The sequence below is a fragment of the Phaseolus vulgaris genome, chromosome 7 (assembly GCF_051622355.1).
Source record: "Phaseolus vulgaris cultivar YP4 chromosome 7, ASM5162235v1, whole genome shotgun sequence".
Classification (NCBI taxonomy): domain Eukaryota; kingdom Viridiplantae; phylum Streptophyta; class Magnoliopsida; order Fabales; family Fabaceae; genus Phaseolus; species Phaseolus vulgaris.
In genome coordinates this window covers 56,577,567-56,594,901 of record NC_143504.1, presented here as the reverse complement: position 1 = coordinate 56,594,901, position 17,335 = coordinate 56,577,567, and the positions used below count along the sequence as shown (strand labels likewise).

Here is a 17,335-nt window from a genome sequence, read left to right as displayed (position 1 = left end):
TAGTTGCCCGTGTGGATGTAGGTTGCAGTTGGCGACTGAACTACGTTAAATTTTGTGTTGTTTATATCTTATTCTCATCTTAATATTACTGCAAGAAAATTATGAAATAAAAACCAATTTTTAGAGATCAAACCTACTTAGTTACTATAATGACTAAATTAGATATCAGAATAAAAAAATGTGATTTCTAAATTAATTTCTATTATTGTTAAATGAATTATAAATTGGTATCTAGCAACCAAGATTTTTGTTACCAATTATTTAGATTCTAAATTACCAACCAAGGTTTTTTATCAATATTTTTTAAAAGTATTATTGGAACACATGTTTTAGTTTTAGGCAATGATACCGAGCTAAATTCTACTTTTAACTTATTTTTTATGTTTAATTTAATCCATTAACTTTTAAAAAACAGTACATTTTAGTCTTTTAAGTTTTTAAAACGGTTTATTTTTTTATTTTTTTTACACGTAATTAACGAAAATCGTTAATAAAATATGATGATTATCATATTGCAGCTCATTACATATTGTGTAGGTTTTGTCTCTTTCATTCCCTTCCATTTCATCTTAATCATTCATTCCTCACTTCAATTTTGTCTTAACAAAAAATAACAACTTTCTAAATAACCATACATATAACAATTACAATATATTATGTTCACATTTTTCATGACGAAAATGACTACAATAAGCTAGTTTAGAAACTTAAAAGACTAGAATTAAATTTTAGAAAACATAATAAAAGACTAACTTAAAGGATGAAAAAGTAGAATTTAACGATGCTAAATTTATCACTATATTGGATATTGAATTATACAAATAAATTATTATTATTAAAAATACATTTTAATGATTCTACGCAATATTCCAAATAGTCTGGGCGAGCTTCTAAGTCTCAGTGAACGGTGCAACTATCAGAACGGCGGCGGAAGCGGCGGCCCACGGATGCGAAGCCTTAAAGCCTCTTGTTTCATCCTAATCGAAAATCAAACGACACAGTTTAATGGATCCCCCACCCCAATTTTCCTCCTCCCTAAACCCTAACCCTAACAGTCCCAACGTTTTCTTGGACCCAACCTCCGATTCCATCACAAACCTCATCCAGAACCCGAACTCGAATCCGAACCCGAACCCCACAACCTTGAGCCACTATCTCTCTTTCTCCGTCCCTAAGAAGCGCCGTCGCGGCCGCTCTCAGCGTAATCCGGCGTCGTTTCGCCTTCCTCTCAACCTGCCCACTGACACTCCCTCTTCCTCCCGAACCCCCGCCTCCGACGAAATCATCGTAATCAACAAAGAACCCAAAACTGAAGCCCTAATCGCACTCACCGCCGGTTTTCCGGCGGACTCCCTCACGGAGGAGGAGATCGACGCCGCCGTGCTCCCGGTCATCGGCGGGATCGAACAGGTCAATTACACTCTTATTCGGAACCACATCATTGCAAAATGGCGCGAAAACGTGTCCAATTGGGTGAGTAAGAAAACTTTCCTGGATTACATTCCGCAACATTACCACGCGCTTTTGGATTCAGCATATAATTACCTTCTCTCGCATGGTTATATCAATTTCGGAGTGGCCTCTCCCATCAAGGAGAGGATTCCGGCGGAGGCGAGCAAGCCTTCGGTGATTATCGTCGGCGCCGGGCTCGCCGGGTTGGCTGCGGCACGGCAGCTTATGCGGTTTGGGTTCAAGGTCACGGTGTTGGAAGGTCGGAAGCGCGCCGGTGGTCGTGTTTATACGAAGAAGATGGAGGGAGGGAATAGGGTGTGTGCTGCTGCGGATTTGGGTGGTAGTGTGTTGACGGGCACGTTGGGGAATCCCCTTGGGATTGTGGGGAGGCAATTGGGTGAGTTGCTTCATAAGGTGAGGGATAAGTGTCCTCTTTATTGCATGGATGGGAGGCCGGTTGATCCGGATACGGATGTGAAGGTGGAGTCTGCGTTTAATCGCATGCTCGACAAGGCAAGTAGGTTGAGGCAGTTGATGGGGGAGGTCTCGGTGGATGTGTCCCTTGGGGCAGCACTGGAGACGTTTCAGCAAGTCTTTAAGGACTCGGTGAGTGATGAGGAGTTGAGTTTGTTCAATTGGCATCTTGCAAATTTGGAGTATGCGAATGCGGGGTTGTTGTCCAATCTTTCCCTTGCATTTTGGGACCAGGATGATCCGTATGATATGGGGGGAGATCATTGTTTTTTGCCTGGAGGAAATGGGAAGCTGGTTCAGGCTTTGGCAGAGAATGTGCCAATTTTGTATGAGAAAACTGTGCATACGATTAGGTATAGTGGTGATGGAGTGCAGGTGATTGCAGGGAGTCAGGTGTTTGAGGGTGATATGGCATTGTGCACTGTTCCATTAGGTGTATTGAAGAAAGGATCTATCAAGTTTATACCAGAGTTGCCTCAGAGGAAGCTTGATGGAATAAAAAGATTGGGGTTTGGTCTGCTGAATAAGGTTGCCATGCTTTTTCCTCATGTGTTTTGGGAGATGGATCTTGACACATTTGGACATCTTTCTGATGATCCAAGTCGTCGTGGGGAATTTTTCTTGTTTTACAGTTATGCAACCGTTGCTGGTGGTCCCCTGTTGATTGCTTTAGTAGCAGGGGAAGCTGCACATAAGTTTGAGAGCATGCACCCCACAGATGCAGTCACACGGGTTCTTCAAATTCTCAAGGGTACACTTTACATGAAAGTTACTACGTACATCATACTTTGGCTAATACAATTTACAAGATAAGAATATCCCTACAAAATAAGCATAGAAAAGTAAATTCGAGGACAAGAAATTACATATCCATTATCATGTAGTTTGTATGATTTCCTCAGTTTCCTAACATTTGTCTTGTGGTATGAGTTTTATTTAGAATATATGTAAATTAAGTTGTATCTTTTTCTCATTATAATTCAGCTGAAATACTCAATTTTCATTGGACAAGTTTAAATTTTTAGTCAAATCATATTAGTCCTTAATTATTAACATTGATTACTTTTATTTTAGTAAGTATTTATGAAGAAACATGCTCTATCTGTCTGCAGGTATTTATGAACCAAAAGGAATCAATGTTCCTGAACCTATCCAAACTGTCTGTACTAGATGGGGTAGTGATCCCTTCTGCTTTGGTTCTTACTCCAATGTCGCCGTTGGAGCTTCTGGTGATGATTATGACATTTTGGCAGAAAGTGTGGGAGATGGCAGGCTTTTCTTTGCTGGGGAAGCAACCACTAGGCGCTATCCTGCTACTATGCATGGGGCTTTCGTAACTGGTCTAAGAGAAGCTGCAAATATGGCTCACCATGCTAATATTCGAACACTGAAGATGAAAGTTGACAAGGCCCCTTCAAATGCTCATTCTTGTGCTTCCCTTCTTGCAGATTTATTTAGAGAACCTGATATAGAATTTGGGAGCTTTTCTATCATTTTTGCTCAGAAGAATACAGACCCCAAGTCACCAGCAATCTTGAGGGTAACATTTGGTGAGGTTCGAAAGAAATGTAATGAAGTTGCAAAACAAGACCAGCAACACTCAAACAAATTACTTTTTCAGCAGCTTCAGTCACATTTTAATCAACAGCAGCAGCTTCATGTTTACACATTATTGACGAGACAACAGGTTCTTGACCTAAGAGAGGTAAGAGGTGGTGATGAAATGAGATTGAATTACCTCTGTGAAAAGCTAGGAGTGAAACTAGTTGGAAGAAAAGGATTGGGGATGAATGCTGATACTGTCATTGATTTCATTAAAAGTGAGAGGGGCAATCGTAAGCCCGTTTCAACCTCTTTGGCTCTTAAACCAGGTGAGTGATATACATTATGAAATGCTGTTTTTATCGGTTCTATATAAATATCTTTCGAAAACAGGAAGTAAAGTGAAAGTAATATAATATTTATGTAGTTATTTGTGAAATCATTTAAAGAAAAATGGAAAATATTTTCAGGAACCAATCAAGCTGTTGCCTTTTCTTTGCTTCTCATTTTTTCTATTCTTTCTCTTCTCTCCATGATCAATTTAAACAATATTTTTCTTGATTTATAAGCAGGGGTGTCATCAAAGCTGAAGGCAGGCATTACGAAGCGCAAATTAATCAGGTTTAAACTCTATTTCTCTATTATATATATATATGTGTGTGTGTGTGTGTGTGTGTGTCTCGTGTGTGTGTATGAATGTATATAATCTCAAATATCATTATTCTATTTGGTGTGAAATTTTAACTTTATTCTATTTGTCAACTTAGACGTGCAAAAGTGGTGAGGAAAAGCAATGGATCCGTAGATATGGGGAGTGCCACCAAAATATCAGAAGAGGTTAAGATGACAGATCTAGTGCGTCCTGATGTAACTGTTTCAGGTAATTATTGTATGCTGAAATTCACATTCTTTAATTTGTTTTAAGTTGGTCCCTCTTTTATAACTAAGTTCCAATAGCTGCCTTCATGGGGAAATACTATTTACATTTTTTTCAAAAAAAGATAAATTAATATGTTCCTGATGTTTAGAACTTGGACTTTCAGTTTGACATCTCCCTTCACACCCATTGATTCCAACTTCAGCAACCACCATCTTTAGTTAAACCTATTTGTTCCTTTATCTTTGCTTTATTATTTTCATCTCTTAATAATTCTGTATTTTTTTTTCATCTGCTCTTTTTCCTTCACAATCTCTTCTATATTTTTAGATTTTGTCACCACAATTTTTCCGTTTTACTGTTTTTTTATCCAGTTTTTCAACTTCTTTTTTCCTCTCTTTTTGTGTTTTTACTTGATAGGCCTTCATTTATTCTCACTTATAGGATATATTTAGTTGTGGCTTTTTATTTATCGTGCTACTGTTTTAGGAGAATCTATGCTTATGCTTGTGTTACAAGACTTTGATGAGAATCTATTTCATTAATATTTTTCTAGAAGTTAATTGAAATTTATTGATAGTGTAAATGTTTTTCTGTCTTGAACTGTCATCGAATCATAGATTGTTATGTAAATGAAAATTATGTAGTTTTGTGATAATTACTTTAAGTCATATCTAAAGTGACTTCTAATAATAGTGTGTTTGAGTATCAGATGTAATCACCTTGAATGTAAATCCATGAATTGTTATCTTTAACATATATTTTATTGGAATATGTGCAACAGATTTTAAATTGCGACACAAATGCACTCTAATTTTGTGGAGTAAATTTCTTACACCAACAATGCATTAAAATCAAACTTTATTTGTGATTTTGTTATGTTGATACTTGTTATTTGTTTTTATATTTCACTGTTTAACTGACTTTTTGGTACCTTATATGTGTATTATAATTCATCTGCCGGGCTTATGCTATTTGCCTACAATGTCGTCTGCCATTTTATATGGTAGAGTTTTGGCTTTTCGCCATGGACAGGCATACGCAATTGATAACTATGGCATTCATTAATAATATTTGTATTTGCGGAATTTTCAGTATGAATTACTAACTGCCTAAATATTCCTAGGGAGCAATCAAAGTGACTTGAGCAATCCGTAGATGGATGGTCGTCTTTCACCCAGGAGGTGAGACAGCTGAGAACTCTGAATTCTGTTAGTTTTTAATATTTCTTTTATCGTATGCAATTATAAATAAGCTATCAGTCAAGCATACTTCTATCCTGTTCAATTCAATGAGAATTTCAAATATATCATTTTATTTATCTAATAGATTCACCTTTTCATATTAAATTGCAGAAAGACTAAGAGGCCCCTTCAACTTGTTCTTCCTCAATGCTCTTTTTGGATTATCAGGTGTCTTTCCTATATTCTTGGTCTCTGGTTTACCAATTTTTAATGAATTATAATTTGTAAAAATGAGGGCGAGTCTTGCACATAGGTAAGGTTGCTTATAACCTTCAAGTCTCAGGTTCGAATGCTGGAAAAGATGTCTCGATTTGTGGGGCCAAGTCTTTGTACATCTATTCTTCCCATACTTTACTAGGTGGGAACCTCATTCACGGGGCTAATTTTGTATTGATTTGAAAGCAGTAGGAAATATATTATGTAAATGAATAGATTATTTCTTGCAACTAAATCCAAGATCCTGATGACAATGTTGGAGAACGTCAGCTGCAGGATACGGAGGTATCATTCTTGTGGTAGCTGTCTTTGGTACCAGCTGTGTACCAAAGTTTTTTACATCAACCTTGTGGTAGCTGTCATTGGTGATGGTATCGATTTGAGGTGTTTTGGCTGGTTCATCCGCACATAATTTGTAAATACCTCAAATGCTGATGGCTCTGGGGTGCAGCAACCTGGCATGTATATGTATTATATCTCTTTCAAGACCTTACCTTGATCTTTTACCTGATATTACCTGAAATAGTTGGATTTGCTTGCCAACCAGGGATGGATTTGTGAATGCAGTGCAGCGTTGTGATTGGTCTCTCTTCAGGTTCCCTTTAAATTTAGTAGGTCCCCCACCCTAATTTTTAAGGATAATGTGCACAATTGGTGCCACTTGGGTGTCTTCATGTAGCCTCTAATTGTTTGGTGAGAAATTAGTGGGAGAGAGGATAAAATAGCCAAGGTTGTTTGCAGTGGAAGAAGTGGGGAACCGTTCTTGAATTAATGTTGACATTTAAATTGTAACCTTTTTTTTACTGTGTTGTCTTCATTTTTTATAAGTAAATAATAGTATTATGGTAGATGGTACATGCTTGCTTGCCCTTTTACATCATTGCATAATAATTTTAAGGCAAGATATATCTACACCAATATCCGTACATCTTATGATGTTTAAGTTGAGGCTGTTTCTTCTTTCATTTATTCTGAAACGGGCTTATCGAGAATATAAAATATTTTGAAATTAATACATGCGATGGAGGAAGAAAAAGTCTTAACTCTTAACTTTATAGGATCATCAAATTTCTTACTTAATTGAAGTATTGATTCCTTGAAATGTGCGCAAAAACTGAGAAATTTAAACAAATGGACCTAAGATTCCAGTTAACCAGATTATTACTATATAATATTTTGAAATTACTTTTTACACCTCCATATTTTCTTCCTACACTCCCAACATTTTTTAAATAGCCATTTTACCTTTTATAATATATATGCCAGCCATTTTATGTTCGTTTTAGCTGTGAATTCAAATAAAAGGAAGCACTTTGTTATCATGAAAACGTCAGCTGTGACCATAGTAGGAGCATGCAATTACTTTTTGCATCCGATGGTTTCTTTATGAGGATGTTGGAAAGACCTAAATTGATCATGTTTTTTGGAATATATAACTTAAAAATATCTTTTAGATTGCGTAATTTAGAAATATATTTTAGATTAACAGAACCAGAAGTTAAATTTTGGAAGACATATTTTAGATTAACAGAACCAGAAGTTAAAATTTCTGGTTGACAGATACTACTAGTCGGATTCAGATTGTGTAATTGAAAATTTATTATATTTTTTTGGATTACACAGTAAGAAAATATATTATTGACTGTATAATTCAAAATATCGTTCTCTCTAGTTCAGAATATATTTTCCATTCAGAAATGTAAATTATAGATTACACAATTTGCAATATGTTTTCAAATTATTCAGTCCGAAATACAATTTGAGTTTTTATTTGCACAATCCTAATGGATTTTGAATTCCAGTCAATGAATAATTTGGACTTTTCATAAAAGAAATACCTCAATCTTACATTGCAAGAAATCCAAGAATTTCTAGGGGCACTGCATGAGCAAACACGATATTTGGTAGTGAAAAAAATCAATTTTGGATTGTTAACCTTGATTATATTTCCATATTGACTAAAAAAGTTAATTCCATACATCCATTTCTGATTGTACTGAACAAATGAAATTAATGTTTTACTAGTCAATTATTCAGTTCAGAATGCAATACGTAATATTTTAATTTATGGATTGTACAATTGAAATTTATTTATCATTCAATCTAGATTCTTCCCTCTAAAACGACACAAAAAAATATTGACATTTCTCAGCATGAATGAACGTGTATGGAAAAGTGGGAAGCAATTGTCTAATATTTCATATACAGATTCTAAGTATGTGGGAAGGGCATACCAGTTGAACCACGTTATCGGTACATAAAAGATTAATCCTATAGAATTTTCCCAATTATCCAAAGATTTTCATCTCTTTCTCATCACATGGTAGAGAATGCTCCCCATTGTTACTTGTTCCTTCAAGCCACTCCTCCAGCTTAGCTTCTTTACTTGCTTTGAAGTCATCATATTTTTCTGATAATGAAAATAACTTCTCCCCAATATCACTTGGTTCAGGTTGAGATTCATCTTCAACCTGGCTTGATGAGGGCTGCTTGTCAGCTTGTGAAGATGCATTAGTGCTTGCAGATGCATCTGGTAATGACACGCTACGGTGCAGCTGTGGCTTCTCGGTGCAGCTGGGACTGTTTGTGTTCTGTTTTGAAAAGTTAAAAACATTTGAAAAATAGTTACTCCTCATTTCACTTCCCTCCTGGGCGTAACCTGCAGAGTTTGGTCTCGGAGTCTGAAAATTTGATGTCGACCGATGGGTTGGCCATCGGTTTGGCTGCTTTGATGTCATCGTTAAAAGGGATTTTTTAATGTCTCCAATCATCTCGCCAGCTATGGGGAATCCACAGTCTTTCATTGATCTCACCATTGTGACTGAGTCCTCCAAATCTTCTGTGTCCAGAGTTGTTTCACGACTCTTGTCGATAACGTTCTTCTTCAGTTTTATGACATTGGGCACTGCATTTTGTGTGTGCTGTTGAATAAAGAAAAGACCAGCAGACGGTTCATTAGCCACGTATTTAATCATCTCTGCCAAGAAGTTGCTTATCTCCACAAAACCATCAACAGTGGAGAATCCATGCATCTTCCCAAAGACAAAATATTGTTCATCACTGACATTGTCCAGGAAAGAAACAAATCAGAACAATTGTATCAGGGTAAATAATGCATGTTAATAAAATATTGTGTTGTAGTGCCACAACCATAATTGTTGTTATTGTGCAGGACATTATGACAGAAAAACAAAATAGTCTCTTTTATTTGATAAATATTGTCCCACGATAAAGCACAATTGGCTTTCTTTGGAAGTAAAGTTGTAGTATACTGGACAAGATGCTGGAAAACAGATGCTCATCCGTCACAATCTGTTTAATCTTAGGTATCCTGTTGAACAAGCTCAAAGTTTACTCGAGTCTTTTCTTCATCGTGCTCTGAAAATTGATGTGACTATCTGCACTTTTATATTTTACTCATAACTCTGATGCCAAAACCATATTCAAGGTTACCTTTGATGCCACTTATGAGCACCTTCGATATGCCATTCTTCATGCAGTAATTTAAAAATTAGCAGGGTGAATATGAAATTTTACTCTTACGAAAAAATAAGGACAAATAAATAAGATGCAGGGGAAGCATTTCCTTTGTTTTAATCATAACGTAAGAAAATAAAATATTACAGATAAAAAGTATCGAATTGTATACAAGATAGTAAGTGCAACCTTTAGAACTATCATTATTATTAACTGTTTTAAAATTTGTAAATTGTTCAAAGATATCAATAACTGTCGCTAAACCTCCTCAATATCACATTCACTAAAGTTTCAGAGAAATAATTAAGGAACAGTATATATACCTTACTGAAGCAATTGGATCCGGAGCAAGATGCAAAGCCACTGACTACATGAATGCAATTTCAGTGCTTGCACGGTAGTTTTAAAGATGATTCTCCATACAGGAGCTAAGATGCATCAGAGAACTCTCCATTTTGGATCATTCTATCAAAACTACTGAAACATCATCTATTAGTCTTACAGAGGAGAATGATGATGACAAAAAAGGGCTATTTTCCTCAACAAGTGAGACATCAAATCTTTGTTATAGAGTTCAAATATGCTTCTGGAATAACTGATTTCAGTCTCACAAGAAAAGAATTAACACAATCCCTAGCTGGAAAAACCAGAGGTGATGAAGTGGCAATAAGAACAAAATTTTCACCATTCCCTACATCTATCTTATACAGCTCGTGAAAAACTTCCTGAAAATGACTCACCAAGTTGTCATAGAAGTACCTGCTGGGAGGAATGACATTGATTACAAGAATTCCAAACTCACTAAGAACCAATTTAGCAGCAAGAAGAACATCCTTTCTAACAAATTCTATAGGCGGAGAACTTACACCGTTCATCATATCACTTGAATCTAAATCAACCATAACAACGTCAAATTTAACGTTTACCTTATCTTCCACCAAGTGACCACTAAAACCATTAACCTCACAATCATCCTGCAATTTTCCCTGACAAACAAGCTTCTTCAAAGATTCAAAGGCATCCCCAACAACTACATGAATAAACTTACTTTCTTCCAATCCAAAATACTCATGTGCCACCCTCAAAACCTCCCTATCACTATCCACAGCCATGACCTCAAAACCCAATTGAGTTCTCAAAAAAGATGCCAAAGCCCCACCTCCAACTCCAAGGCACAAAGCCTTCGGTTTAAACCCATTCTGAATCCGCCCAGCTACATATTCACTACTCAACACAAGACTGGCCACCATGGGCCCCAAGTAAGGGTGCACCAAAACCTTAAGATCAGGCACAAACCCCACATTACCACCAATGCAAACACCATCCAAACCACCACCTTCTTTGACAGGAACAATACAAATTTCAGTCTGAATTAAATTAGGCATCCTCTTGAACCTCAACCTCCTCCTAAACTCCCTGCCATGATGCAAAACCTCCCCCCCATTTTCAATTTCAACATCCTCAACCAACATTTCACCAACATGCATCCCAACACATTGATGAACCACCATACTAGAAACCAAGTTATCCACATAACTTAAAACGGGCACCTCAGGAATGCCCCTTTTGAACAAAGATTTGGGAGAAAGGGCCAAAAGAAGAGGCTTTGACCAAACCTCAAAACCCTGTTGGTGCAACGAACACTGCAAGGGACGCTGATAAACATGTCGGGGAAAAAGTAAAGTACCTTGCTTGAAGTTGTTTCCAATGAGAATCAAACGTGATATTTCAGGGGAACTTAAGAGGAGTTGAAGATGACCCAATTCAGTGGAGAAGATCCAATCGATTTCTCGACCTTCAGGGACCAACATGGCACCAACTCGAGGCAATTCATTAGGTTGGAGTGGTGAGTCGAGCACGGCAACTCGAAGGAGTGAATTCGAACATGATGGATGGGGTATTGTGAAGGAAATGAACCGAGAAGGGGTTAAGGTTTCAAAGGTTGATGCATCGAGGGCCATCAAAGGCCTTTTGACCCAACTTCACTGTAACGATTTATTTGTGATTGTTTGTTATTGTTAATGTTGTAGCAAATTGCGATTTTTTATTTCTTCGAGTCTGCAAAACAATCACACCTATAAATAAATGTTAGAATTATTGTTTGGGGGGCACAAGTAGAGAATTTATTATGACACAGTTAAGAGCATCAAGCAAATATGATTAATGTAAATAATGTAGGGATTGAGACATTAACGAAAAGATAAAACTTCTATACACTACTATAGGTCGTTGATTGTTGGTATTGCATGATAAAGAATTTCAAATGTCAAGGCATATTTTCAAGGTAAAATACTCAAATTTTGATTTGAAAACAACACCAAAGCTTTATCCTTAAAAATTTGGATGAAATAAGAAGGGAGCATCTTTTCAGATTTGTTGGACCATAGACTAGAAAAGTAATCACAAAGGAGCAATGTTATTCTTACATCCATTTTTGTTTAGTTCACTGCCCAAATTCCTTTTAGAAAGTAATAAAAATAGTTGATGGAAACATGTTTCATTTTGCATCTCATATATATCTTATTAAATAGTGGGTGTGATTACATAATACACAACAAAGAAATATTTTCATCAAAATAATTTTTGTCGTTCTTTTCCTGTATGTTTGAGAATGAACATAAATAATTTGGTGTGAGAATAAAACTTCCCTTACAAATTGAAAATTAAGGTTTAGGGACTGAAATGCCATGGCCCAATTTATAATCAGCATCTATGCTAAAGAGGAGTTTTACATGCATGTAAAAAAGTTGAGTTGTCAATTGAGAGAACATCACAAACAAATAGGGATGGTCATGGGTTGGGGTTGATCTAATGACTTGAACAATTAAATTTAACTTGAAAAAGAAAATTTTGAATTGCATTGAACTACCAATTTAGTTTAGATTTTAAAATTGTATGCTCAATGACTGACTTGAAGATCCGGTATCAGCATATTAAGCCCAAAATATCAAATCCAAACTTATACATGTCAACACAATGACAACCAATATGAACTAAATTAAGAGAAAATTCCAGTTTTTTTCATTTATTTTATTTTAAATTAATAAACTCGATAATCTAATTTCCTATGATTTGATTGGTTTGGTTTGGTTTTTCAACAAAAAATAATGAAGGCCAAGAAACCGATTGGATCTTCTTTTCCTCTGAAATATCATGTTTGATTCTCATAGGAACCAACCTCAATGAAGGTTACTTTAATTCTTCCTCACATGTTTGTCACTATTCATTCGACTGTCCATTGAATAATAGGACATCACCTCCAACTGCACACTCATTCACCCCAAACCCTCAAAGCATCAAACGTTAATGTCACGTTTAGTAAAGAGGGGAGAAACACATGGATGGAAATAAAAATGATGGGTGAAAAAACGGTGAGAAAAAAATGGAAGTTAAAGATGTTTGGTTGAAGAGAAATAGAGAAGAGATGAGGAGACAAAGAAAAGATTAGAAATAAATGAAAAATAAAGTAGAAAAGTACTAGTAGGAGCCACTAACATTTTAATTATCTCTCATTATTTCTTTTAGATTGAACAAACTAAATTAAATTTGGCTTCCGTTGTCTCGTGGCAAAAGCCAGATGGGTCAAGTCATAATCGAATTGTGACACTTAAATTGTTACGCTCTTAAGTAAAATGAGTTGTGCTTTGACTATTGGCAATAACTTTTGGGCTAATGGGTTGATCCAACAACTAGTATCAAATCAAGGTCACATACGATTCCCAATTGGACAATTGTTGAGAGGAAGATTGTTATAATTTACAACAATTACCCATGAGGTAGGCCAAGTCACAATCAAAGAGTTCGAATTTAGTGGGATGATAGTTGAGGGGGAGATTATTGCATGATGCATTAATTGTCCCTTGACGTACGCCAAGTGAACCATGTCAAAATCGAATTGTGGTGTTTGGGTTGCTATGCTTTTAAGTAGAAAGAGTTGCAACCTAATTATTGGCTTTAGCTTTTATTCTAGTGGTAAGTGTTCCATCTAACACTCTATATTTCCACTCTCATCCCTCCAACCTAACATGAACCATACCTTATCCAAGCCACCCACATGAATTTCCACCTTTTCATGCTCTTACCCATGATACAGATCAGAGAGAGGTACAAACAAAAAATAAAGAAAACTACAACAACAATAGGAATAGAAACAGATTGAAAACCCCAAGTCATCGTGCCAAGTTTCATTGGCACCATGGGTGTGATGTGATCTCCCTCGCAATCAACAATCATTGCACAACCCTCTTTTCAGTTCTTCCTCTTAAACTACATATGTCTTGTGTATAAAAAAAATGAAAAGGGGAGGGATGCATTTGACATTTGGGAGAAGCATTTGGATTAGTAAGCAAGTTAATTTTTATAGATTGATGAAATAATGCAATTAATATGTTGGGGTGGTCATGGTTTATGAGCATCGTTGTGGCTGAGAAGGATGGTTGAGATGTGATTGAGAGAAGGGGACATGGACATATGAGCACAAAACAGAGAAAAAGAAAGACTGATAATAAATTTGAACCCTAAAATTAAAACTTCAAATATCTATGAGTAGGAACCCACTTCCATGGCAAACAAAGCATATCTCCGCAAAAATATACCCTCAATTTTCTATGAAGTGTACATTGTGAGTTACAAGGAAACAATGAATAAATAATTATGTATATCCAAACTATTATAGCATACCTTGCAAATGTCTGGAATAATAGTTTGAGGCCTTCTCACTAGTGACAGATCATTGGTGTTGATCTTACTTGTTCCTGCAAAAAAAAATGAAACATTGAAAGGGCATTAGACTCTCAAGATGGAACTGACAAGCAGAAATAAAAATCACAAGGTGAAAATACACTTTACCCTTAGCAATACGGGCCTTTCACACCTAACCCCCTAATGTTTAGTTGACACTTAACATTGAAAACTAACATTTTCAGTTATAACAAATGGTCATTTCCATTGATCTACTTCCTTTATTTCCACACCTCTGTCTAACGCAAAATTCAATGGCTATAGATTCCGCAAGAGCGAGAGTAATTGGTTTTCTAAACTTACCCATCTTATCCTTACAGGAAACAAATGATATACGAGCTAATTTTCATGGGAGCAAGGATTAGTTTTGTTTATATTGGATGATAATAGAGAAACTATGTGCAGGAGTCGATGAAATAGGTTTAGCATGAAGGTAATGGGCCAAAAGAAGATCTGGATGGTAAATTAGTAATGAAATGATAAACACCCTGCATGAAAGACTCTTTCCATTTGTCCTTTCAATTCCCCTTCTTCGTTTTAGACTGCTAGTTTTGATAGTTTAAGTTTAGGTACTTTTTTTGGCGACTCATTTATTATGATACAATGGAACGCAAGTGTTGGAGGTAAAAACACATAGCAGTAATCACCAAAATCCATCCCCTTCACTATTACAAAACCAATGACGAACCTCACTCACCCAATATGTAAACCCAGCATAAGTACCAAACACACCTATTCTGAATCTGACAGCAACCAAGCTAACCTCAAAACAATCACACAACCTATCATTGCAAACAAGCATCTCAAACCAAGCTAAGTAACAACAGCCTTCCCTCACCCAACTACCTAATCACCAAAAAACTATCATCAATTCAAGCTATTGGAATTGTTGTGAAACAGATTCTGTAACATCTCATTGTCCAATGAACTCAGAACAGGTTTGTTCCATGCTTCCAATTTATTATTTAGAAGAAAGTCTACTTCTTTAAAAGAAACCAGGAAAATACTATCATTCAAACAGAGAAACGCAGACTACCCCACACTCAAGGGCAAAAAATCTCCCTTGAAGAAACATATATAACCACTAAATCATCCAAAACTGTAATAAACATGAATCAAACCTAAAATTCAAAACAGATGCACACTTGAACGAGTAATCAGTCCATGGTCCAAACAAATGTTTACATAACACAAATTCAAATTTCACAATTTACAAGAAAGTATTATTAATACTTGATTAAGAACCATATCAATATTAAAGGGACAATGCTGGAAGCCTGGATGTTTTCCTTATCACAAAACCGAAAATTGAGTTAAAGGATAATGTAAAGTTTTGGCATCATTTTAGGATTTATAAACCATATGAACCTTTTATCATTGGTCTTCCCAACAAAAATCAGATTGATTTCATTTCTATCTACTGGAAGAAACGAAACGACACCCCTATGCAGCCTAATATTCGTATTGGGTTACATAATAATCAAATTGAATGGACCAATGAAAGAAAAAAAGGGTTTTTGGTCATTTAAAATTGGAAAATGTGCACATGATTGATCATGAAGAAGAATGAACCTGAACATGAACCCACACAACCACCTTATTCAACACAGGATCTGATTATGATGAAGCAGACCAGAAAATCATCACTCACCTTCTCTCCGCAATTTTTCCTTCGATCCAAATTGGGTCTTGGAACCGGGCCTTAACATTACTTATACCCGTGCTATTAGACCCGGGGAAAAGGGAACCCGACCCATCAGATACGGTAAAGTAAAAAACAGTTTAACGAACCGATCCGACCCGTTTTAAATGGATCAAAATAATTTAGTTGGAACGGGCTATATTATATGAAGGTTCAATGGATAATTTTAGTCTTATTTGAAATATATTAAAAAATAAGTAAAATATGTCTTTTCATAATATGTATTATCAAAAAAAAAATTATACAATAACAAAAAATTATCTAATTTTCATAAGATAAATATAGTTTGAATCATATCCGTTCTTTAAATGCTATCAGTAACTTGTTAATATATTATATTTTTTATATAAAAAATATTGTTGATTTTTCTTTTTAGTATAATTATGAAAATTTGGCTGATATTAATACAACGTGTATAATTATGTTTGAAATTTACTTGCATGTGTTAACTACTGAGTTAAATGTTTGACTGGAATTTGTCATATAAGAAAATAGGTGACATATTGAAATATCTTCAATAGTTATTTCTTTTCGATTCATTAATTAAGTTGAAGAAGTTGTTATTTTAATAAATATTTTATTGAAGTCAATTTGTGTGTCACCATCATTTTTTCAACTTAATTTGTTTCTTATTTAAGAAATTATTTTTTTGAAATTATTTTTTTATTTTTTGTAACAACAAACACCAATGAAAGATAGAAAAGAGCATAAATTATATTTTTCAATAAAGTGATTAGAGTCTCTTTGATCAAAAGAAAATTGAGCATAAGTTGATTAAGATGAAACATGTAGTAAATAAATTCTAACTCCAAGATATTAAGGTGAAAAATATTAGATGAAGATTTAGAAAATTGAATAAAATTAAGTGATAATGTGTCCAAAGAAGACTGGAATGAGTTAGAGGATTTTTACTCAAATTTCTAGAAGAATTATTGGATGAATCTTGACTTAGAATTTTATGATAGTCTTGAAAAAGAATGAAAAAATCAAATCCTTGTTAATATCATATTTCTTTTATTGTAATTTTTTAAAATATATTTAATTAAAATTTGGAACAATATAATTGTCATCGACAAAGATAAGGATAAAACACAAATTTCATACTCAATATGAATGCAGACGATAATAGGTATATATTTTACTTTGGAAATGTTAACTGGTCATCATTGACTTTATGTATGTCTCTTATTTAAATTATTAAAACATCCTTAGTTTGTTAGATAAACTAAAAAACTTATTTTCATTTTTCTCTTTGGTTAATGATTTGGTTTCACTTTAATGATTTTTCTTTCACTTCACAATTTTCATTTTTATCTTAATTGTTCGAATAATTCAATATCCATCAAGTTCACTCAAATCTCTAATTACTTTTTTTCTCATCCCAATCTTTACATTCTTTCATTTGTGCACTTTCACTCAAATAATATACTGTATTTCACAAAATACAAACCTCAATTTCATTGAATTAAATATTTTACATATTTGATCAATTTTACTCATTCTTAATATTTTAATTTATTTTTTTTACATGATATGATTGAACTTTTAATTTTGAGTATTTAATCAAAAAAAATCTTAGTTTATTAAGTAACCTAAAAAACATATATTCTA

General features: G+C 34.8%; 3 protein-coding genes across 17 annotated transcripts; 1 reads left to right on the top strand and 2 right to left on the bottom strand.

Annotated features, from left to right (window-relative positions):
* Positions 1–597: 597 nt before the first annotated feature.
* FLD (protein FLOWERING locus D-like protein) lies at positions 598–6,660 on the top strand. Of its 13 annotated transcripts, none has more exons than XR_011084233.2 (8): positions 761–2,677; positions 3,039–3,797; positions 4,041–4,089; positions 4,236–4,348; positions 5,472–5,529; positions 5,701–5,757; positions 5,843–5,947; positions 6,082–6,660. XR_011084233.2 is itself a non-coding variant. In XM_068637896.2 (6 exons), the coding sequence occupies exons 1-5, from the start codon at positions 1,006–1,008 to the stop codon at positions 5,501–5,503; spliced, it is 2,625 nt and encodes an 874-aa protein (XP_068493997.1). In that variant the 5' UTR covers positions 672–1,005; the 3' UTR covers positions 5,504–5,529; positions 5,701–6,660. The 13 variants fall into 13 exon arrangements, 2 of the variants coding, with proteins under 2 accessions (XP_068493997.1, XP_068493996.1); XR_011084232.2 differs by having other exon boundaries at positions 6,076–6,660; XR_011084224.2 differs by having other exon boundaries at positions 4,038–4,089.
* Positions 6,661–7,891: 1,231 nt separating this feature from the next.
* On the bottom strand, positions 7,892–8,837 carry LOC150026012 (MEF2BNB-like protein). The gene has a single exon (XM_090304424.1). The coding sequence runs from the start codon at positions 8,835–8,837 to the stop codon at positions 8,094–8,096; it is 744 nt and encodes a 247-aa protein (XP_090160550.1). The 3' UTR covers positions 7,892–8,093.
* On the bottom strand, positions 7,892–15,699 carry LOC137830497 (S-adenosyl-L-methionine-dependent methyltransferases superfamily protein). Of its 3 annotated transcripts, none has more exons than XM_090304421.1 (4): positions 15,674–15,699; positions 13,963–14,036; positions 9,606–11,357; positions 7,892–8,865 (listed from the first exon to the last, which is right to left on the bottom strand). In XM_090304421.1, the coding sequence occupies exon 3, from the start codon at positions 11,241–11,243 to the stop codon at positions 9,837–9,839; it is 1,407 nt and encodes a 468-aa protein (XP_090160547.1). In that variant the 5' UTR covers positions 11,244–11,357; positions 13,963–14,036; positions 15,674–15,699; the 3' UTR covers positions 7,892–8,865; positions 9,606–9,836. The 3 variants fall into 3 exon arrangements, with proteins under 3 accessions (XP_090160547.1, XP_090160548.1, XP_090160549.1); XM_090304422.1 differs by having other exon boundaries at positions 9,606–11,340; positions 15,674–15,693; XM_090304423.1 differs by lacking the exon at positions 15,674–15,699 and adding an exon at positions 15,595–15,640 and having other exon boundaries at positions 9,606–11,340.
* Between the last annotated feature and the right edge of the window lie 1,636 nt (positions 15,700–17,335).

Bases quoted from the DNA above. Each gene is read 5' to 3' on its own strand.
- LOC137830497 (XM_090304421.1), bottom strand. From the start codon at position 11,243: ATGGCCCTCGATGCATCAACCTTTGAAACCTTAACCCCTTCTCGGTTC.
- LOC150026012 (XM_090304424.1), bottom strand. From the start codon at position 8,837: ATGCATGGATTCTCCACTGTTGATGGTTTTGTGGAGATAAGCAACTTC.
- FLD (XM_068637895.2), top strand. From the start codon at position 1,006: ATGGATCCCCCACCCCAATTTTCCTCCTCCCTAAACCCTAACCCTAAC. The intron at 2,678-3,038 runs GTACACTTTACA...ATCTGTCTGCAG, and splicing joins GGTTCTTCAAATTCTCAAGG to GTATTTATGAACCAAAAGGA. The intron at 4,349-5,471 runs GTAATTATTGTA...AAATATTCCTAG, and splicing joins TCCTGATGTAACTGTTTCAG to GGAGCAATCAAAGTGACTTG.